The sequence below is a fragment of the Equus przewalskii genome, chromosome 23 (assembly GCF_037783145.1).
Source record: "Equus przewalskii isolate Varuska chromosome 23, EquPr2, whole genome shotgun sequence".
NCBI classification, from domain to species: Eukaryota; Metazoa; Chordata; class Mammalia; order Perissodactyla; family Equidae; genus Equus; species Equus przewalskii.
The window spans coordinates 5,432,090-5,456,893 of NC_091853.1; the positions used below are offsets into that span (position 1 = coordinate 5,432,090).

The window sequence follows — 24,804 nt, forward strand, 5'->3', positions numbered from 1 at the left end:
ATTCAAGGCACTTATTAAATCTGATAAATCAGTCAGGTTTTCAAAGAGCTTTCCATGTCATTTAACAATCATAAGCTACTTCTTAGTTCATTTGATTTTAAAAGAAGACAAAAGAGTAGGTAGAAATACTATGTATTTAGACTACCTGAAGAAGAACCCACATATACCAATAATACACAGTCTTATAACGATTGTATCAGCATATAGTTCTAAAATGGTCATCTATGGAGTTAAGGCCAAAGATCCAATAATTCCATTTCTAGGAATATATCTTAAGAAAATAGTCAGAAATATAGACAAAGATGCATGTACAAATGTGTCCTCTGAAGTATTACTTGTAATAGCTAATATTATAAACAACTTAATATCTGAAAACAAAGTACAGTTAATGTATGATCTATTCAACATAACACTGTGCTAACAAAGACTTTTTAATGATGTGGAAAAAAGATAATTTTTATTCTATCTTTATAATATTACTGTATTATGAATATTTTTCAGAAGAGGAAATAATACACAATCAACTTGTATTTCTCAGACTATTGCATCATCATGAGACGGCAAAAAGGAGCCTACTATAACAATTCAAACAAGAAATGAAGAGGGTATAAAGAGGCATGAACTAATATAATGGCACCAGGAACAAAAAGAAGGGATAGCTTCAAGAGACACTTAAGAAACAGAATCAACAACTGCTACCAACTGGAATGGCAGATGAGAAAAAAAAGATTGGGCTAAACTGTAATTCCACACATTTCCAATATCAGAAACGAAGGAGAAAAAAATACTTTAGGGGAAGATAATAAGGCCAGATGACTCTGAAGCAGAATCTTAAATTAGATTCCATATATTACGTTTAATATGGAAAGATTCATCCTATACAATATACCAGAAAAAGATTTTTATCCAGAAAGTTTCAATTATCTGGAATATTAACTAATATGGAACCTATTTTCTTTTCTTTTTTTTTTTTGGTGAGGAAGATTGGCCCTAAGCTAATATCTGTTGCCAATCTTCCTCTTTTTTTCCTCCCCAAAGCCCCAGTACATAGTTGTATATCCTAATTTTAGGTCCTTCTTGTTCTTCTATGTGGGATGCCATCTCAGCCTGGCTTGATGTGCGGTGTGTAGGTCCACACCCAGGATCCAAACCAGTGAACCCTGGGCCGCCGAAGCAGAGCGTGGGAACCCAACCACTATGCCACCCGGCCGGCTCCTGGAATATATTTTCTCATGAAGCCATTCAAGTGAGTTATTACTATAGTAAAATTTTCATTCAGAATTATCTTAGTAGGAGGATAACATGTTCACTTTTATCAAAATGTTCTAACTTGAAAGTGGTGAACATGAATGTTTCAATATAAGTTACCATATCATTTTTATTCTCCATAAAAATGCTGAGTTTCTTCAAGAATGATACAACTAGAATAAGCAGCTCAAAATTGTCCCGATCAAGAGCCTTCACCAGCATGTGAACTATGTTCTTGTTCCTCATCTTCAGTTCTGTACGTGTATCCTCAGCAAGATTCAGAAGCAAATAAAGAGCAACTAGAAAAGCAAAATAAATGAGAGTTAAATGATTGGCACATTGAATAAACAATTTAATAAATTGTTTCTACTCACCAAAATAACAGATGTAGTTCTAAGAATATATTATTTTGAAAATTTTAACTAGTTCTAAGAATATATTATTTTGAAAATTCTAACTAGTTATTAACTCATTCCTTAGAAAACATTTACTATTAATGAGTGATACATGTTATATAAAATAAAGCATATAATATATCTAAATTAATATTCTTATGATACTGAGAAGGACACAATAATCAAAATACGACAATTGTTCCTACCCTGTTGGAGCCTAAAGATAAGTAATAATCAAATGGTAATTAAAGGTTTACGTTAGCAAGTAATAAAACAGGCAAATGGGAAAATAATGTTATACACGTACAAAACAAGGTAAAACTTCAACAACTAAGGGCTGCTGTTTAAAAAGAGCTATAATCCAAAATGTATAGTATAGTTAGTGCTGAATTTGAGAATCCTAAAACCTATTTTTCACATTCCAACTAATTTTCTGATAGTCACTGTAGGAAATGGCCATATAAAATTGACTAATACAATCGCTACTGTAGACAAAGTTGAGGTCACTTTCTACTAGTTCTAAGTAAAATTTCTTTTAGATACCTGTAATAAAAATGCCTAGGTTCTCATTAGAAACTCATATAATTCTTCCCTTTCGACAATGAGAATTATGTAACAGATAATGTTTTCCATTTTGCCTTGACTGGCAGGAAGCTTCAGAGTTAAGACTTGAAAGGTTTCTGTCAGAATTATGTAGGCTATTATTGTCAACATAGTCTTTTTTCTCTCTTAGGGCATTGATTTTACTCATTATTTTAGTATTTCACTCCATGTATTCTTATAAACCATCTCTCGACCTTTATGCAGAGAAGGAATATATGCATATACAAAAACATTAAATTTAATTTATTTAACAAATATTTGAGATGGAAAGGCAATTCACACTAATTAAGTACCTAATGTAGGCTAGGCACTGTACTAGCTAATATTTAAACAGTAACTTATGAGGAAAGTATTACAAAAAATTTTACAGATGGGAACTCCAAATTCAGAAAAGTTCAATCATTGGCCCTAGCCACACAGCAAGAAAGTGGTCAAGCTAAATTAAAATTCAAGCCCATCAGAATTCAAAGCTCACACTTTCAGACTACTGCATCATGCTGACTTTCCATGCAAGGCACTACTAAAAGATTTTAAAGTTCTGGGGAAAAGCATGTAGTAGACTTCTCCTTGCAACCAAGATAGATGTGGTGGGTTGAATAGTGTTGTCTCAAAATTTATGTCCACCCAGAACCTCGAAATTTGACCTTATTTGGAAATAGGGTCTTTGCAGTAAGTAATTAGTTAAGATGAGATCATAAGGATTAGGAGGGACCCTGAATCCAATGACTAGTGTCCTTATAAGAAGAGAAGAGGACACAATAGTGACAGATGTAATGAGAAGGCCATGTGAAGATAGGGGCAGAGACTGAAGTGATGCAGCTACAAGCCAAGGAACACCAAGGATTGTCAGGAGCCACCAAAAGCTAGGAAGAGACAAAGGAAAGATTCTTCTCTAGAGTCTTCAGGAGCATGGCCCTGCTGACACCATAATTTTGGCTTTCTAGCTCCTAGAACTGTGATAGAATAAATTTCTATTGTTTTGAACTATCCAGTTTGTGGTACTTTGTTTTGACAGCTCTAGGAAATTAATACAATAGAGTAACAGGGACTAGATTTCAAACCCTCATTCCAAACAACAACAAAAAAACGGACTAAAATACATGAAATGAAGGTTTTCACAACACTGGACATCAGATAGTGAAGGATACTGATCGAGAGATAAGAAACAAACAAGACAGCCCTCTGATTCCCCAACAGCAAGAAGCCATAAGAATCCCTGAGTTGAAGAGATGGAATGCAGAGACCCGTAAGCCAAGGTGGCTGGAGTTCACAGAAAAGAGAGGAGAGAGGAGAGAGCTGTACAGAGAGAGAACACTGGAGTTCTATAGACAATTACCTTGTGTATTGAGTAGAGAACTGACTAGCCACATGTGTTACGAATCTGACTAATGATGGGGACAGAATAAAATGAGAGAATTAAAAGAAAAAGTACATGGTGCACACACAAGGCTGGAAATAATGCCTGTTTCTACCAGCCATTCTGGAAACTCCATAATTCACGGGGCCTTGGGTAGAGTTCTCAGAGGGTTTTACCTTAGTAGTTAGGAATACTTAGCTTTAGAATAAATACTACTCATGTCCAGACTAACAAATCATAAGATCAAGATCCAAAAGAATCAAACTGTTTCCAAGCAACTTAACTACGTCTCAGAACAAAGCTCAAGAGTATTTACAGGAATAAAAAAATATCCAACACATAACAATGTAAACTTCACACTGTCGAGCATCCAGTCAAAGATTATCAGCCATTCAAAAAAGCGAAAAAGAGGCCAGCCCAGTGGCACAGTGGTTAAGTTCGAGCACTCTGCTTCGACAGCCCAGGGTTTGCAAGTTGGGATCCTGGGCATTGACCTAGCACTACTCGTCAAGCCATACTATGGCGGCATCCCATACAAAAAAACAGAGGAAGATTGGCAAAGATGTTAGCTCAGGGCCAATAGACCTTCTCCACTCACCAGTTAGGCTGTGGAAGTGCCCCACATAGAAAAAAAATAGAGGAAGACTGGCAGAGATGTTAGCTCAGAGCTAATCTCCCTCAAGAAAAGAGGAGGATTGGCAACGGATGTTAGCTCAGGGAGAATCTCCCTCAGGAAAAAAAAATTATAAAAAAGGGAGAAGGCAGATCAGTAACACAAAGATCTCTGAGAAATCCCCAACTATTTGGAACCAAAATGACTCCCTTTTAAATAAAGTATGGGTCAAAGAAGAAAGAAAAATGGGAATTGGAAAGTATTTTGAACTGAATGAAAATGAAAGCAGGAAATATCAAAATCCGTGAGATGCTGCCAAAGCAATGCTTAAAGAGAAATTTATAGCCCTAAATATCTTCATCATAGAAGAAGAAAGGTCTTAGATGAATGACCTCAGCTTCCAGTTTAAGAAATTACAAAAAGGGCAAATTAAACCCAAAGTAAGCTGAACAAAGGAAATAAAAAAGATCAGAAAAAAAAATCAATGAAATAGAAAACATAAATACATAGAAAATCAATGAAACCAAAAGTTGGTTGAGAAGTTCAAAAAATTGATAATCCTCCAACTACAACAATCAGGAGGAAAAAAAGACATAAGGTACCAATTTCTGGATTGACAGAAAATATTACTACAGATTTTATACATATTAAGAGAATAATAAGGGAATACTAACATAGAACAACTTGAAATGCACAAATCCCTTTAAAGATTCAAGCTACCAGAGCTCACTCAAGAAAAAATAGAGAACATGAATAGTACTACATCTGTTAAAGAAATTGAATTCGCAGCTTAAAATATTTCCATAGAGAAAACTCCAGGGCTCAGATGGCTTCACATTAAATAAAACATTTAAAGAAGAAATAATACCAATTGTGCACATACTCTGCCAGAAAGTTGAATAAGAGGGAATATGTCCCAACTCAATCTATGAAGCCAGCATTACCATGATGCCACAACCAGATAAAGATTTTATAAGAAAACTGCACACAAATATCCCTTATCGGCAAAGAAGCAAAAACTATAAACAAAATTTTAGAAAATTTAATCCACAAACATATAAAAAGGGTAAGTGGATTTTAATCCAGGAGCCCAAGGCTGACAACATTTGAAATTGAACCAATGTAATTCACCATATAAACACACTAAAAATATAAATAAAAGGCTTCTGGATTTTAAAAGATGAAACTTATTTGCAGACACATACCATCTATGTAGAAAATATGGTAGAATCTACAAAAAAGTTACCAGAACTAATCAATAAGTGAGTTCACCAAGGCTGCAGGATACAGAACCAATATACAAGAACTAATTATATTTCTATATACTAGCAACAAATAATCAGAAATTCAGATTTTTTTTAAAAAGAGTGTTCACAATAGCAACAAAAAATATGAAATGCTTAGGGATAAATCTGACAAAAGATAAGAAAAACCTGAAAACAACAAAACCCCACTATGAGAAATTGAACTATACTTTAGACCAAAATGGATCTAACAGACATAGATAGAACATTCCATCCAATAACAGCAGAATACACATTCTTCTCAAGCGCACATGGAACATTCTCCATGAGAGACCAATACTTTAGGTCACAAAATAGTCCTAGCAAATTAAGAACAACTGAAATCACACCAAGCATCTTTTCCAATCACAACGGCTTGAAACTAGAAATCAATAACAGGAGGAAAGGTGGAAAACTCACAAATATGAGGAAATTAAACAACACACATTAGAACAATCAATGGGTCAAAGAGGAAATTAAAGGAAAATCAAAAAACATCTTGAAACAAAAATGAGAACACAACTTACCAAAACTTAAAGGATGCAGAAAAAGCAGTGCTAAGAGGAAAGTATTTTATAGTAATAAACACTGACATTAAGAAAAAAGAAAGATCTCAAACAACCTAACTTTACCCCTCAAGGAACTAGAAAAAGAAGAAACAAAGCCCAAAGTAGTAGAAGAAAGGAAATAACAAAGATCAGAGTGAAAATAAATGAAATAGAGACTAGAAAAACAATAGAAAAGAGCCACGAAACTGAGTTTTTTTAAAAGAGAAACCAAATTGACAAAATTTTAACTAGCCTTACCAATAAAAAAAGAAGACTGAAATAAAATTAGAAATGAAAGTAGAGACATTACATCACAGAAATACAAAGGCTGTTAAGAGACTAATAACAATTATATGCCAACCAATTGGACAACCTAGAAAAAAATGCGTAAACCTCTAGAAACATATAACCTACCAAGACTGAATCATGAAGGAGTAGAACACCTGAACAGACCAATAATGAGTAAGGAGATGGAATTAGTAATCAAAAACCTTCCAAAGAAAAACCCAGAGGGGCCAGCCCAGTGGCATAACCAGTTGGGTTCGCATGCACTGCTTTGGCAGTTCAGGGTTCGCTGGATCAAATCCTGTGTGCAGACCTAGCACTGCTTATGAAGCTATACTGTGGCAGGCGTCCCACAATAAAGTACAGGAAGATGGGCGCAGACGTTAGCTCAGGGCAAATCTTACTCTGCAAAAGAGGAGGATTGGCAGCGGATGTTAGCTCAGGGCTAATCTTCCTCAAAAAAAAAAAAAAGAAAGAAAGAAAAGCCCAGAACCAGATGGCTTCATGCGTAAATCCTACCAAATATTTAAAGAATTAATGCCAATCCTTTTCAAACTCTTCCAAAGAATTGAAGAGGAAGAAACACTCCCAAACTTATTTTATGAGGCCAGCATTACCTTGATATAAAGCCAGATAAGAACGCTACAAGAAAAGAAAACTAAAGACCAATATCCCTGATGACCATGATGCCAAAATTCTCAAAAAAATACTAGCAAATCAAAGGCACCATCACTTTAACAGGGTCATACACCATGATCAAGTGGAATTTATCCCTGGGATGATGCAAGGATCGTTCAACATACACAAATCCATAAATACGATCCATCACATTAACAGAAAGATAAAATCACACGATCACCTCAATAGACACAGAAAAAGTATTTGATAAAATTCAACATCCTTTCATGATAAAACTCTCAAAAAACTAGGAATAGAAAGTAATTAAAATAATGATAGCCATATATGAAAGGTTCACTGCCAACATCACACTCAACAGTGAAAAACTGAAAGTTTTTATTCTAAGATCAAGAATAAGGCAAGGATGCCCACTCTTGCCACTTTTATTCAACATAATATCAGAAAAACTAGCCAGAGCATTTAGGCAAGAAAGAGAAATAAAAGTTATACAAATCTGAAAAGAAGATGTAAAACTGCCCATTTGCTGAAGACATGATCTCACATATAGAAAAATCCTTAAGACTCCACCGAACAACTTAGAATAAACAAATTCAGTAAAGTTTCAGGATACAAAATCTACATACAAAAGTCAGTTGTGCTTCTATATACTAACAACTAACTATTTGAAAAAGAAAACAATCTCATTTACAACAGCATCAAAAACAATAACATACTTAGGAATAAATTTAACGAGGGAAGCAAAAGATCTATACACTGAAAACTGCAAGACATTGATGAACAAAATGGAAGAAGACACAAATAAATGGAAAGATACACTGTGTTCATGGATCAGAAGAGTAAATATTGTTAAAACGTTCATACTACCCAAAGACATGTAAAGATTCAATGCCCTTGCTATCAAAATTCCAAAGGCATTTTTCACAGAAATAGAAAAAAACAATCCTAAAAGTCATATGGAACCACAAAAGACCCCCAAAGAGCTAAAGCAATCTTGAGAAAGTATAAAGCTGGAGGCTTCATACTTCCTCATTTTAAAATATATTACAAAGCTATAGTAATCAAAACAGTATGCTAGTGGCATAGAAACAGACATATAGACGAATGGAACAGAATCAAGAGCTCAAAATAAACCAATGCATATAAGATCAACTACTATTTGACAAGGGAGCCAAGAATATTCAACAGTGGAAAGGATAGTTTCTTCAATAAATGGTGCTGAGAAAACGAATATAAAAGAATAAAATTGGACCCCTATGTTACACCACTCACAAAAATCAGCTAAAAATTGATTAAGGACTTAAATTTATGAAGTGAAACCATAAAACTCTTAGAAGAAAATACGGGGAAAAAGTTCCTTGACATCAGTCTTGGCAATGATTCTTTTGGATATGACACCCAAAAGCACAAGCAACAAAAGTAAACATCAACAAACAGGACTACATCAAATTAAAATGTTCTGCACAGCAAAACAAACAATCGACAAAATGAAAAGGCAACCTACAGAGTGGGAGAAAATACTCAGAAATCACATACGTGATAAGGAGTTAACATCTAAGACATATAAGGAACTCATTCAACTCAATAGCAAAAAGACAAATAGTCTGATTAAAAAATGGGCAAATGATCTGAACAGACATTTTTCCAGAGGACATACAAATGGCCAATAAATAAATGAAAAGGTGATTAGTGTCATTAATCATCAGGGCAAGGCAAATCAAAACTACAATGAGATATCATTTCACAACTGTCAGAAGGGCTATTATCAAAAAGACAACAGATAAATGTAAGCAAGGATGTGGAGAAAAGAGAACCTGGTGCACTGTTGGTGGGAATGTAAATTGGTGTAGCCACTACGGAAAACAGTACGGATATTCCCCCCAAAATTAAAAATATAACTACTATATGATCCAGCAATCCCACTTCTGGGTATATACCCAAAGGAAATGAAATTATGATATCAAAGAGATATCTGCATTCTCATGTTCACTGCAGCATTATTCACAATAGTCAAGACTGGAAGCAACCTGTGTCCATTGATGGATGAATGAATAAGGAAGATGTGGTATAGATATATAATGGAATATTATTGATCCATAAATATGAAGGATATTTTCTGCCATTTGCGACAACACAGATGGACCTCGAGGAAATTATGCTAAGTGAAATATGTCAGACAGAGAAAGACAAATACTGTATGTTCTAACTTCTTCATGGAATTTAAAAACATTGAACTCACAGAACCAGAGCACATTGATGGTTACCAGAGGCTGGGTTGTGGGGGAAATGGGGAAACACTGGTCAAAGGGTACAAACTTCAGTTATAAGATGAATAAATTCTGGGGATCTAATCTATAGCATGGTGACTATAGTTAACAATACGGTATTGTACACCTGAATGTGGCTATGAGAGTAGACCTTAAATGTTCTCACAATAATAACAACAACAACAAAATGGTAATTATGTGAGGTAAAGAATGTGCTAACTAACCTTATTGTGGTAATTTTGCAATGTATGTGTAATTACAATGGATAATTACGCATATATTGCAAAATTACCATATATATCACATATATATGATAGGTGATAATATAGATCAAATTATAACATTGTACATGTTAAATTTACACAGTGTTATATGTCAATCACATCTAACAAAGCTGGAAAAATAGTCAACTACAAAGCAGGAATTGAATGCATACTTAGAAGCTCCACCTCATTCTCACCTTCATAAGATTTTCCATCTTATCAATGAGAAACCATATTATCGAACTTTTAAATCTCTCAATAAACCCCAGAAAGAAGACACTATTTTTTTAATTAAATAATAGAAATATTTTGAAATTTTTTCCATCAATTTTCTAGGAAAGCAATAAAATAATTCACTATATAAGTTATTAGGGTTTGAGGAAAGATTCTTATTATTGAAAAGGTCACACATTGGATTAAAAAATCATATCTGAGTAAATAAATTACAAGCATATATACATGTAAGAGCTGAATGGGGCCTGTTGGTGGAAAAATAGTGGAATGAAATTTAAAACATTATTACCCATGTTAAAGATAGAAGAATGTGTAGCACATTAAAATTTACAGAACGTTCAATTATTCTCTTATTAGCTTTACCAATCTGACAAACAATGGAACAAAAATGTAGAGTAAGCACTTCATTTCTTTTCTGATTGCTTAGGAATTCCTACCTCGTAAGAGCTGTTCCTGTTTTACCACAAGCCCCTGGTATTTTTTAAAGGTTTTTTCATAATCTTTCCTCAACGTTTGGTTTTCAGGGTCTTCATCAAGTAAGCAAGTTAAGGATCATCCATACTCATTGAAGCAAAGAAAACCTACTGAAAAACATTACGAATAACAGCACTACTAAATTTCATGTGCAATGCTATCCACTTATTTTTCCTAACCAACAGTTTAAAATACTCTCTTCTGCATAATAATTGTGTTATAACAGGACTTTTTAACCAAGGGTCCAAGGATGTGCTTGGAGTCCTTGGGTGAACACATGTTTGGGCTTCACTAAATACCTGAATCCTCGGAAACTGTATGGAAATATTTTATGTATGTGAATGAGTCTCTAACTTTTAACAGATTATCAAGTGGGTCCACGAACCAAAAAGATTACTACCTTAGAGAATGATTTAGTTAATAGGAATACTGAATTCCACTTCAGACAGATGCCCAGAATATTCAATAGATGTGGATTAGATCTAAAACTTTTTAGCATCGTCTTCAGACTGGATGCCAAAAGAGAAATATCTCAAAGTTAGAGGTAAACAAAATTTTATAATTACAACTTACAGCCCCAAATAATTCCCTGGACACCTGCAGAAATAACATGATACTTGGGGCCGGCCGGGTGGCACAGCGGTTAAGTGCACATGTTCTGCTTCGGCGGCCTGGGGTTCACTGGTTGGGATCCTTGGTGTGGACATGGCACCGCTTGGCAAGCCATGCTGTGGTAGGCATCCCACATATAAAGTAGAGGAAGATGGGCACAGATGTTAGCTCAGGGCCAGTCTTCCTCAGCAAAAAGAGGAGGATTGGCAGCAGTTAGCTCAGGGCTAATCTTCCTCAAAAAAAAATTACAAAAAGAAATAACACGTTACTTCAGTCTGACTTCAGGATCCCCAAGCACTCAAAACTAATCTCCTTGTTGAATGCTACTTGCATCAAAATGCACGGAAACTTAAGACTTACTAAAATAGTAATAATTCAGGAGAAAGGAACAGAATTCTGATAGGTCATTTTTATATTTTTTCAATTATTGTAATCTATTGATTCTAAGACATGTTTTTCCCACACCTAAGCATCTCCAGAGTTTGGATGTGTCTTATAAACCATGATCTGTCATAATTTAATTGGAAGCATTTTTTTCCTTTCAGAGTGGTTCATAAATAATGATGTATCTTATAATCAATTGTGTCTGACATTTATAGGAATACGGTATGTCCTAAAATATCAGTTCTTGTCACCAAACAATAACAAAGTATAAATTAACTATTGCTAAAAGTTCTATTAGCGGTTCTCTCTGTACCCACCCAGTTTAAATGAATTTTGGGTACATTCATGAGACTTGGGACTCTAGGAAAAATCTGAAGTCTCCAGGATTAACTGAGTTACCTATGTAGTTTAAGTCAATACCAATCTAGACGTCAGAAGCTTACAGCATACACAGAAAATTTCTAAATCTGGAAAGATTCTAATTAAGAAAAGTCTAAGCTTGTGTGTGTGTGCAGGTGCATTTCTATAGTGTCTTGGGGATCAATGAATGGGAAGTAAAAAACATGATATTCAGCACAACAGGAATAATATCTTTCCTTTTTAAAGAGATCAATAAATATTGGGTCCAAAGAAACATTACTAGCATGGCTTGTTGATCTGCAAACTACGTCATATAAGAACAGATATGAATAAGCCAGGGCCTTAAATCTAGAAGAATTCAGTTGTAGAGGCAATATGGTAAATACCTCCAAATATAAGAAAAGTGATGTTGAAGAGAATATCCTTATTCTATATTACTTCAGTACGCAAGATTAGAACCAAGGGATAGAAGTTAATGGGAAGTGGATTTTAATACACTAAGCAAAAGAACATTATAATAAATAGAATCCCAAGCCACAGAATGAACTAAATCAATAATCAGTGACACTGTTAAAGAAGAGACTAAATAACCCATTTGTAAGGGAATCTGTAGAAAAGATTCCTGTATTGAAAGATAGGTTAAAACAGATAATTTTCAAGGTTCCTTTCACAGGTTCTATCATTCTGCAGGCCTCTCAAATTTGTATGCATTAAGAAAAGCATTTTTGGGCTTATTTAGAAAAGTAGAATTTAAAACTATGTTCATCACCAAAATCACACCTATTCCAATCAGTCACCTCATTACATAGACAGAACTACATAAGCAACAATGGTGAGCCAGACTTCAGCTAATCAAAAGATCTTAGGGGATATAATGGTGTACCCACTTAGAGACTTACCAGTTCAGTTATCCAGGACACTACTATCTGTCCACCCCCATCTTATCAATTAATTAAAGTTGGAAAGAGATAAAAAGTATACATCAATCTATATTCATTCTGATAGTTTCAATCTTCATCTTAACCTTCAACACTTTCTTGCATTTTTCCAAGAAATGTGAATGGCAAAAAGAAATAAAAAAAGAACAAAACCATCTCAATCCATCAAAGGTTATAACAACAGGCAACAACAGTAGGATGAAATGCCATTCTAAAAGGATATCAGCTTTCTTCTTCTTAGAAAGTTCTTCTTGCCAAAGCTCATGTCTTTTTAATTCATGATCAATAATATTCATACATAGAGCTCCAATTTTATAGTGAGTGATAAGTCCATGAAACTGAGAAAAGCTTTAAAGAAGAAATTTTAGTATGTATTCAAAGGAATACTTCTCCGGGTTCAGGAAATTTGTTATGGGTAAACACTGGCACAAACATTGTAGAAAATAAATTTGATATACATATTTCAATAAATGAATACACCAAAAGTATACTAGGAAGACTTGAAATTATAAGCTTACTTTAGCTATATTTTAACATACTACTGTTACCTGAAGAGCAATTATTTTTAAGTTAGAAATTAAATAAAACACACTTTTTGTAATTAGCCACCATGTTATCTATTCAAATACTCTCAAAATAAGTTTTCAGACTACTGTCTAACAAAACTAAGAATATAACAATTCTATTATTGAATAAAACTCATACCAGAGAATAAACTAGTAAAGTATTAGTAATCAGGTTTTGCATATGTTTCCTAAACAAATCATTCATCCACGTATTTGTTCAGTAAATATTTATTTGCCAGTGCTAGCACATTTTTAGAATAGAGGCAAGTAATTCTCTAGGAATTCGCTAGAAACTTTTCACAATGTTTCAAGAAACATCTGTCCAAAGAATATATATGTATACATAATATATATGCTACATAACAGATATGTGTTTGTACACACATACATGTGTGTATGCATGTGTGTGTATAAATGAACATTTACTGGCACTTACTCTGGGTCAGGTTTTATTCTAAAAACTATCCGAAGAGGATGCTACTACTTTATCCACAGTTTACAAATAAAGAAACTGAGGCACAGAGAAGTTAAGTAATGTAACCAAGATCACACAGCTAATAAACAGCAGGACTTGGATTCAAAGCCAGACAGATTACTTACAGTGCACACACTTTTAAGCTCTAAACCATTATACTACCCTACTGTGTGTGTGCACATGTACATACATGAGTGAGTGTAGACTGAATGAAAGAACAACAGAGAGGACAGAGAATGGGAAATAGAAGAAGAGTTGAGAGGCAGAGCATGGGCAGACACACAGGAAGATCAAGCGAACTAGTGATCTATAATCTAAGCCAATGACAGACAGAGAGAAACAGATGTAGACTAGCACTTGTTTTTCCTAATTTTTACACTTACCTGGAAAAGCAAAAAAAGATGTAAATTATGTTTGTAGCTAACTCAACACTTTGCTTCCAGTCTTCTCTCAGGACTCTTGCTAGTGCACCAAGGGCAGTTTCTAAAGAAAAAGGAGACATACAAAAATGATCATTTGTCTTGCGTCTGGTACAAAGGGTGATTGGTTTTAAACGTCTACTTATTAGTAAATAACAAAGCTAAGATAGAACTGGGACAAAAAAGTAGGATGCTTCTTTCCAACACAGAAAACTCTTTCCAAAACTGAAACACAAGTTTAACTTAAAACTCTTAACACGCAGCTTTAAGTTGATAACTATGAAGAGAAAAATAAAATATGATTCAGATAAAGTAACATAATAAGTATGTTATAGTGACAAAATAATAAAAAGACGATTTATTTCTTATTTGCATTTCCACTTGTAATCTTGTTACTGTTGTACCAATTTTTTTCTTTTTTAACATCTGATTTAACGTTAGTGAGTAAGTAAAAAACCTAGAATAAGTCTAAAAAAATAGCAAGCAGTTTAGCAGGCTAGTACTAGCTCCATTAAGCAAACTAATAACCAAATAAAATTTATACACAGAAAAATAATTCTAATATTTTAATCATTGTAAATTGATGCTAAAGACATAAAAAATCTTTCACAAAATTAGCTTCAGAATAGAATAATAAGCATTCTTGCTAGAGTTTTATCTTGAGAAAGGTAAAATCAATTAATCGATTAACAAGAATTACCATATATTAAGTAAACATAAAGTAATGAGACCAATTTCAAATTGTGTTGTTACATGGCTTACCTACTCTTAAAATAATAAAAAATTAAACGAAATATCTGTGTGTTATATAGAGACCATAATTCAACTCTCGTTAACAGGCACCCAGGACCTACTGTACTTTGTGTACTGCACTTACCAGTATTTATTATGGTAATGAAAATGTTCAGTTTATTTGAGCTTTCTGGCCAGATTATGAAACAAGAATACACTATATTATTAATCCACCTTAGTAAGGCATTTGTTAAACAAACTAAAAAACATCTTATAATAACATTTCACGATGTTATTCATATTCACAATGCAGAGTGCTGGTACAACATATACTTGACTCCAAAATTATTCTGGAGGCAAGTAAATAGGTAGGCAACGTACACTAACATGCAAAGGCTCCAAGAAGTCCTTCTTAATAGAGAATCTGGTTTGGCCTTGTTTAATCCAGTATTACCAAAGGCACTTACCACTATAACACAGAGGGAACAGTATTTCTTAGACTATACTTTTGAAAATGATGTACCGTAATGTCATGAACTTAGGCATAGGTTATTGACCTATTTTCCAAATTTTATTTCATCTTACTCCTTTCATTTATCTCAGTTTTCTGAAGGCAGAACAGGTTATCACTCCCTAAAATCCCACTCCAGAGAATGGTCACTAGCTGACTTATCTGGGTGCTTGCTGGAAAGCTCCATTCCCAGGGTCTGTCTTTACAGTCTCGCATCACTTAACAATGGGATACATTCTGAGAAATGCGTCACAGGCAATTTCGTCACTGTGTGAACATCATAGAGTGTACTTACACAAATCAAGATGGTATAGCCTACTACACACACAGGTTATACTGGCAGCCTATTGCTCCTAGGCTACAAACCTGTATTGCATGTTACTGTACGGAATACTGTAGGCAATTATTACACAATGGTATTTGTGTATCTAAACATAGAAAAGGTACAATAAAAATACGACATAAAAGATAAAAAATGCTACACTTGTATAGGGCACTTACCATGCACTGACAGACAAGTGGTGTAGTTCTGCGCCTGGGAACTGAACCCGGGCTGCCAAAGCAGAGCACGCTGAATGTTAATCACTAGGCCATCAGGGCTGGCTCTGTAAATTTTTACTTTATATGTTTTTTATTTTTTTAAACTTTTCAACTCTTTTGTAATAGAACTTGGCTTAAGACACACATTGTAGAGTTGTACAAAAATATTTTCTTTCTTTATATCCTTACTCTATAAGCTTTTTACTACTTAAAAAAATTTTTTTCTTTTTAAACTTTTTTGTTAAAAATGACGATATAAACACACACATTAGCCTAGGCCTACACAGGGTCAGGATCATCAATATCACTGCCTTCCATCTCCAAGGTCCTCAGGGGCAATAACACGCATGGAGCCGTCATCTCCTATGATAACAATGCCTTCTTATGGAATATCTCCTGAAGGATCTGCCTGAGGCTCATCTTGAGGAGGTGCCACGTTTTTCAGAAATAGGTCCATGGTGATTTGCTTGGTTTGTTTCTTTTTTTTCATCACAGATTTGCTTATAAGTTGATAATATACCATGACCATTCTTCTCTATTAATGAAAAGTGTCGGGGGTGCAAATTTTCAAACTTTTTAAGGAGCTTGCAGAGGTCTGCAAAAGCTCTCTTAAACCCTTCACTGTGAATTTTCTTGGGGGTTCTTCTCTTCCTTCTCCAGCAGTTTCCTTTCCTCTTGCCTCTTCTTCAGATACGTGTTCCTGTTCCAGTTCCAACAACTCACTACTCAATTGCTCAGGAACCACCTCTAGGAGCTCCTCAAAGTGCTCTGCATCCACATCCAAGTTAAAGTTGTTTGCTATCTCAACCACAGCCTCACCGGTTTCTGAAACTTCTTCATCCTTGGCAAATCCTTTGAAGTTATAGACAAACCTCCTGAGTGTCTTCTTCCAGATGCCATTCATACACTCCTTGGTGAGATCACCCCAAGCCCAAGCAAAGTTCTTGATGCAGTCACAGATGTTGCAGTCCTTCCAGAACTGCATCAGTGTCTTCCTTAGTTGCAGCAATAGCCTGGGCAATGGTCCTCCTCAGGTAGTAGGCCTTAAAAGCTGCCAGAACTCCTTGATCCATTGGTTGCATCAGAGAGGTGGTGTTTGGAGGAAGAAACACTGCTTTGATATTGGGATGAAGATCACCAATAAAAGGAGGATGTCCAGGAGCATTATCAACAATAAGCAAAATCTTCAAAGGTACGTTATTCTCCAAACAATACTTTTCCATTTTGCTGGCACAGCAATTCAGGAGGGCATCTTGAAAGAAAAGCTGGGTCATACTCACTACTCACTTTCACATTACGTAATGAATAACAATAACAATTCTTAAAGAGTTTAAACCACCCACAAATAGTAGTAAATTCAACATCATAGTTGGGTCCAGCCTTTTCTTTCAACATTGCAAACAAATCTTTTGCTTTGGCTGTGATCATCATGGTGCTAACAGGGACACACTTCTGTGTCTGGTCTTCAGTCTAGGTCATTAGACATTTCTCCATGTCTGATAAAGGTCCTTCTCAAATTTTTGTTAGTCTTGCTGCCTTCACTGAAACAGATCCTTAAACAGCTTCTACTACTTTGTTCATGCTCTTCAAGATCATAGCTATGGTGGAATGGGACATACCTGACTGGTGAGCAATAACCATCACTGATTTTCCACCTTTGTAGTCCTCAATCACTTTCAATTTCATTTCCAGGTCAATCACTTGGTGTGGTCTCTTACTGGCAACATTAGCAGTGGATTTTGTAGACTTAGGGGCCATGACAAACAAAACAATGCAAGACGAAATCAAGCACGAGAGAAAATGATGCAATCAAGATGTGGTAAACATGAGATGTATGAGGCTGCTGTCATAATAACACGGCATACCATTTCACGGTAAATGTTTCTTTCTAAGTAGAAAGAGTACACTATAAAATAACCATAAAAAGAATAGTATAGCATACTGTATACATAAACCAGTAACATAGTCATTTATCATTATCAAGCATTATATATTGTATATAATTGTATGTGCTATACTTTTACAAGACTGGCAGCGCAGATTTGTTTACACCAGCATCACCCAAACAAGTGAGTAACACGTTTTGCTATGACATTATGATGTCACTAGGCAAGAGGAATTTTTCAACTTCATTATAATCTCATGGGACCACCATTGTATACGTGGACTGTTATTGACTGAAATGTCATTATGCAGTGCATGACTGTACTTTACCTGAGTCAGAGCTTACTCTGTAAAGACAGCCTTACACTCAGGGCATTTGTTGAAAACTACTGGTAGTAACATAGCAGTTCTGTGTGGCAGCCTTGTCAGCTGGAGTTAACAAGAGGCGGATAAAAACACTTTAAAAGGAAAAACTGGGAAATTATATAATCACAGGGTCTTCAAAAAGCTCCAACATGAGAAGCTAGACGCCCATGTACATGTGCAAGAATGTGCACATGCCAGGGAAAGATCAGAGAAGGACCTAATCTCTCTCCTCTAGCCAACCTTGGGGCAATGAACAAGCAGGAAGTGCAGGGTAAGCCTTGTAAACTACCTGCTTGAGCACTGAGGACATACCCCAACACACACACAAAGAGCACCTCAGCAAAGGCTGGGGCACTTAGTGCCAGGCATTTAGGAAAATCTCTATTCAGACATTAGCTATCACTAAACTAACTGAGCAGAGGCTTCAGGAGCTGCACAAAGAACACACTTTATAGAATTAATCCAGGAAACTCATTAAACAAACAAACAGCAAAACTAACAAGCCCTAGAGGGAGTGGGAATCTGATTTCCCAAGTTGCCACAATATTATTTCAACAACAACAACAACAAAAAATACAAGATATGCAAAGAAAAAGGACAGTACATCCCATAATCAGGAAATAAGAGCAGTCAATAGAAACTGACCATGAGGAAGCTCAGACATTGAACTTATGAGACAAAGATTTTAAATCAGCTATTGTAAATATGTCTCACCAAATAACGATACCAATAAAGAGATACAAACTATAAAAAATAAACCAAATAGAAATTCTGGAGTTGCAAAGTACAATATCTGAAATGAAAAATTTATTAGAAATCTTAACAGCAGATGTGAACTAGAAAAAGAATCAACAAATGAAAAAGGCAGGTCAATGAAGATCATCCAGTCTAAGGAACAAAAAGAAAAAAGAATGAAAAATAAACAGAGCCTCAAAGACTTATGGAACACCAACTCATACTAACATAAACATAATGGGAGTCCCAAGAGGAGAGCAGAAAAGGAACTAAATGATTATTTAACAAAATAATAGCCAAAAACTTCTCAAGTTTGATGAAAAACCTTAATCTGCACATTCAAGAAGCCCCACAAACTTCAAGCAAGATAAGCTCAAAGATATCAACACCTAACAACATCATAGTCAAACTGGCAAAAGCCAAAGGCAAAGAAAATGTTGAAAGCAGCAAGAGAAAAGCAGCTCAATATGTACACAGGCTCCTCAATAAGATTAACAGCTGATTTAACAACAGAAACCATAGATACATGAAGACAGCATGATGACATTCAAAGTGCTTAAAGAAGAAGACTGTCAACCAAGATTCTATATCAAGCAAAACCATCCTTCAAACACCAAAAAAAATTAAGTCATTCCTAGGTAAACAAAATGTAGAGAATTTGCTGATGGCAGAACTTCTCTATGAAAAATACTTAAAAGGAGTCCTTCAGGCTGAAATGGAAGGATACTGGAGAGTAACTTAAATTCACACAAAGAAACAAAGAACACCAGCAAAGGTAACTATATAGATAAATTTAAAAGACAGTATAAATAATTCTAATTGTACTCTTTTCTTCTATCTGATTAAAAAATATATATATCAGTAAGTATAATACTGTGCTAATGGGCTGATAATGTATAAAGATGTAATTTGTATGACTAGAATAGTACAAAGGAGTGGGGAGGAAATAGAAGGATATTGGAGCAAAGTTTTTGCCGTTAAAGGTTTTTGCTTACTGTTAAAATTAAGTTGGTATTAATTTGAACTAGATTATTTTAATTTAAGATGGTAACTGGAATCCCAGGACAACCATTAGGAAAATAATTCAGGAAAACATAGTAAAAGAACAAGAGGATTAAAATAGTATACTAGAAAATATATTTAACATAAAAGATGTTCAATAAATATAAATGTATTAAATATATGTAGATAAAAACTAAACATAAATATATTTAACATAAAAGAAAGTAGTAATAGAAAAACTGAGGAACAAAAAAGATAAAAGACAGAAAACAAATGCAAAATGTCAGGTGACAATGCTACTTTATGAGTAATTACATCAATGGTAAAAAGACTAAACACTCCATTCAAGAGGCAGAAATTGGCAGAATGGATTAAAAAAAACGTGATGCAACTACATGCTTTCTATAGCAGAATATTAGATTCAATGACAAAAATTTGGTGAAAGTAAAAGGATGGAAACATATATCATGCAAAAAAAGAGAAGTAATAGATTGAGAGAAACTTTCTAAGTACATAAAAAAAGAATATAAATATGCTATATATAAATGTATATATTTATGTATATAAAAGAGAAAGGATATATATTCACATATAAATATACATACACTCATATATATGTGTGTGTGTATATATATATATATAGAAATACTTAAGATATGAATATAAACTGCATAGGGTAGGAATTCCAAAAGTCTAATGACATGAGAATAGATCAAATTCATAAGGAATCAGGCAAATGCAACTTAAAACAAAAAGGTGCTGTTTACTATCAATAATACAATAGCAAAAATTTTAAAGTTTGACAACTTTCACATTCTGTTGCTATGGGGATAGAGTGGTACAACCATTCTGGAGGGCAATTTAGCAATGTCTCTTAAGACATTATAACATGTATTTCTATATGACCTTTGTGTACACATCCTAAAGAAACCCTTGCTTGTGTATATAAGAAGATAGGTACAAAGATGTTCACTGAAACAATATTCTGTACTGAAAAATCTAGAAACAAGTTAATGATGATCAATTGAGGAAACGCTAGAAGAATACATATAATTTCATAAAATACAATAATAAAAAGTAGTTTAAAATTGATTACATTATATGCATATATATGCACGTAATCTCAAAACATTACGGCATGAAGAAAAAAATTTACCAAGTAAGAAGTACGACATAAAAATTCATGTAAGGCAATATTCTATATTTTAATACAGGAAAAAAACCTACACACATATATATGTAAAAGTATGAAAAAGATCTGAAAGAATGCACTCCAAACTCCTAACAGAAAATAAAGAGTAATGGTCAAAGGGGGTTTTATCTGTAATATTCTACTTCTTTTAAAACAGTATATTAATATATGAGTTATATATATATATTTTTTTTGCTGAGGAATATTCGCCCTGGGCTAACATCTGTGCCAATCCTCCTCTATTTTTTTGGATGTGGGAAACTTCCACAGTGTGACTGTTGAAGAAAGTATGTCTGTGCTCAGGATCTGAAACTGTGAACTCAGGCCACCAAAGAGGAGTGTGTGGAATTTTAACCACTCTGCCAGCGGCCGGGCCCATGAGTTGTATAATTTTAAAAATACTTAAGATGTACAAATTTCCTAACTGGAATATTGGTAATGTCCTAAGACTCTCTGGACAGATCTCTGGATATATGCACCAAGCTACAAAGTATTGGTGTGCACTGTGCAGCCTCCATAAAATGAGCTGAACAAGAGAGAAAAAGGTATTTTTTCTTATGTGATGGAAATCAGGTAATAATGACATCTCCATATTTTATTTCTGGCATAAGTATACTTAGAAAACTATGCATTTAAAATAATTCTTTAGTGGTATTACTGAGAAAAAAAAGATTTTAAGAGGACTTTACCTCCTTTTTCTATATTACTTAGCACTTTTAATGAAACAAAAGCAAATACCTGGCATCAAACCAATCTAAATGAAATTATAAAGATTAATGTCTTTTGCTGTGCTCCTAAAAGAAAACGAACATTGGAACTCTAACTAATTTAATAAAAGCATATAGGCACATGTGCAAATGTCAAAAGTTTGACATTGTACGCTAGTTCAAAGAATAAAAAAAGTCTTCCAGATTAGAAGAAAAGATACAATACCGTTAATTTTCCTTGTTTAAATTAAATGATTTGTGAATTCTCCAAAGAATATTTAAATGTTATGCTCTCATGTTAAGAAATCTGAATAAGAAAGAAGCTAATAAAGAGCTGGGAAATAAGTGCATTCCTAAATTTGGTATAAATAATTTTAGCTTATTCCTCTATCATAATAAATTCAAAAAGCATATTTCATAATAATTTTTGTACTTTAAATATTTAGAGATATAAGTCACCATTCAATAGTAGTTCTTCCAAGTTATCAGGATTTCGAGCAAGCTGTAGAATCAAAGCAGAACCCCGAACCTTGTCAGGAATATCTTCATATAATAACTCAATGTATTCATCCATGTCATTAATGTTAGCGACTTCATCAATCTAAAACAGAAGAAAAAGAAGGAAGTCCTCTAAAAGAACAACAATGCTCAAGAGAGCCACTGTCAAAGGAATCATATTTTGTGATCAATATATTACCCTTTATAATAATTACACAAGTTTTCAAAAGACTCATGGAAGCCTTCTTTTTGTAGAGAGGGAAATTAGACCTTTGAGTGCTAGGACTCCAACACAAATGTAGTTATAAACCATATGATAAAATGAGACACACACAAACTCTAAAAATGGTCTATCAATAGAAAGTATCTTAAATGTAATGCAAAATAATTTGTACCTACTATAATAAACTATTTCAAAACATATCGCAATAAGAATATTTATAATATTTGACAACTTATTTTATCAAAATAAATTGTCTGAAAAACACTCCCAACAATTTTTGCCTTTACCAACTAAATACTAATTTTCTACCTTTTCCAAGCACTTTTAAGTTCAATCGTTTTTAAAATTCCACATCCATTTAATGTAATTGTATGAATTAGTGATAGTAAAAGGCAACATTTTACAATCAGTTCTCTATTAGGTAAGAATATAGTCTTACCTCCATTCCTTCAAAAGGAGGTGGATCTTTAGGCTTGCTTGATTTTTCTTTTTTTTCTGTAAAAAGAAATTACTTTTTAATGAAAACTAGGGTTTCAGGGTTTCTGGGTAATTTTTATTTTCAGCAGCTGAGTTTAACTTTAGCTAAGCTGGGAATCTTAAAACAGAATAGTTTATGAAATAAACTTTTTTCCAATGTATAAAAATTGCTCATGTATAATCCATCTGTTCTAATGAGGATATCAAGGACAGTATAAATGAGTAAACTCTATAAATAATCCCAAAATTATATCAGGCAGCCATTTTAACTTTCTCCTTGGTTAACTTTTTGGGTATGTAAACAGCCAGACTTGCCAACAAGGAGCAAAATAGTCTATTTTAAGTATTCTTTCTTTCCCTTCCTAATTCACATTTAAGGTGGGAACAAGAAAACTGACAAAGCAAAGAAAAGAAAAATGAATGAGTTGAGTACATAATATAAAAACTAAAATGAAAATTAACAAAGGAAAAGGAAAAGAAATGACCTGGGTTAAAGTTAAAAGCTAAAATAAACAACAGCTTCTAATTAATGTTTTTAACAAGTAAAATTAGGATTATAAGTTAAAAGGCAAATATTTAATGTCTGTGATAATTTAATCCTCACCTCTTCTCAAACAAATTAAACAGGTGTCTAAAGGTGCTGAATACGACTTTGAGCCATTCACATTACTGAATTATTTAATTCATAGTAGAATTCCATTTTCTAACAAAAATATTATCAAAAATACTTCACTGATTTGGGTCGAAAAACCTAAGCAATGCATGTACATCAAAATAAGTTTGAGTAGTATCAAAATTTTGATTCTGTAATTAGCAAACATGTTTTCCATGTAAAAGGAATTAGCTCTGATTGTTTTCAGAGGATGGTAGCCATTTTAGATAAGGTTATGCTTTCTCAACAGCTAGATTTTGCCTCAAACAGATAATTTACTATGACAGTGGTTTTAATGAAGCAAAGAAAAAAATCATTTAAGGTAAAAAAATCACATAATCAAATAAGTATTACTGTTTTGTTTCAATCACTTTTAGGGCAAGATTTCTGGCTTTGAAATAGTGAATATCAAGTAAAAAAGTTAAAAATGGAATAGTTTTTAAAAAATAAGTATATATTTAATATAATATAGCATTTCATATATGTTATCAAAAGTTAATATTTATTTAGGGGCTGGCCTGGTGGCGTAGTGGTTAGGTTCACATGTTCTGCTTCCATGGCCCTGGGTTCTCCAGTTTGGATCCTGGGCATGGACCTAGCACCGTTTGGCATGGACCTAGCACCAATCATCAAGCCATGCTGTGGTGGCATCCCATATAAAATAGAGGAAGATTGGCATAGATATTAGCTCAGCGACAATCTTCCTCACAAAAATACCCAAAAAACTTCAGCATTTACAAGCGATTTCAAGGACACCATATTTAAAACTCACCCGTGGTGAAAGAAAGATACATAAAATAATAAATACTATGAAATAGAATAACTAACCATTCATAATAATCTGAGATAATCTTCCATTTAAATGTCTGTATTTTTATTTTGTTTCATTTTTGGTTTAGAGTATTTGAAAATGTCTTCTATAAATAATTAATTGCTTAGCTCTAATATTTCAATGGCTTGGTTCTTTTATGAGGAAACTAAAGACAGAAGAATGGCAACAATAGAGATGTTGAGGAATGAAAATATAATATTTTTCTAAAAAAGATTCATAAAACATATCTTTAGAATAGTCTAAAGCATATGACATATTTTAACATTTAAATACTTAAGTAATAAATTCAAATTATATTAAATGTCAATAGGAAATTTAGAAAATATAAATCTAGTCGGGGTAGCAAAAACAGGTTTTCTGCCCCAAATTCTCTCCTTTTATTACTCTAGAATGACTATGACAGACATTTGCTTTTTTATTCTTTATTTCAGCATATTTGTACACACACACATACACACACACAAACACACAGTATGAAACAGAAACAGATCAT

The 24,804-nt window shown here is 33.8% G+C and overlaps 1 protein-coding gene across 8 annotated transcripts in view; it reads right to left on the minus strand.

The window, feature by feature from the left end:
- KIFAP3 (kinesin associated protein 3) overlaps positions 1 to 24,804 on the minus strand; it is a 176,194-nt gene that overhangs the window by 104,224 nt on the left and 47,166 nt on the right. For all 8 annotated transcript variants that reach the window (XM_070591042.1, XM_070591044.1, XM_070591043.1 and 5 more), the window contains 6 exons: positions 22,790 to 22,845; positions 22,089 to 22,230; positions 13,925 to 14,024; positions 12,724 to 12,848; positions 10,170 to 10,268; positions 1,369 to 1,547 (listed from right to left, as the gene is read on the minus strand). In XM_070591042.1, coding sequence (XP_070447143.1) covers positions 1,369 to 1,547; positions 10,170 to 10,268; positions 12,724 to 12,848; positions 13,925 to 14,024; positions 22,089 to 22,230; positions 22,790 to 22,845 — 701 coding nt within the window. The remainder of the gene's footprint in view (positions 1 to 1,368; positions 1,548 to 10,169; positions 10,269 to 12,723; positions 12,849 to 13,924; positions 14,025 to 22,088; positions 22,231 to 22,789; positions 22,846 to 24,804) is intronic.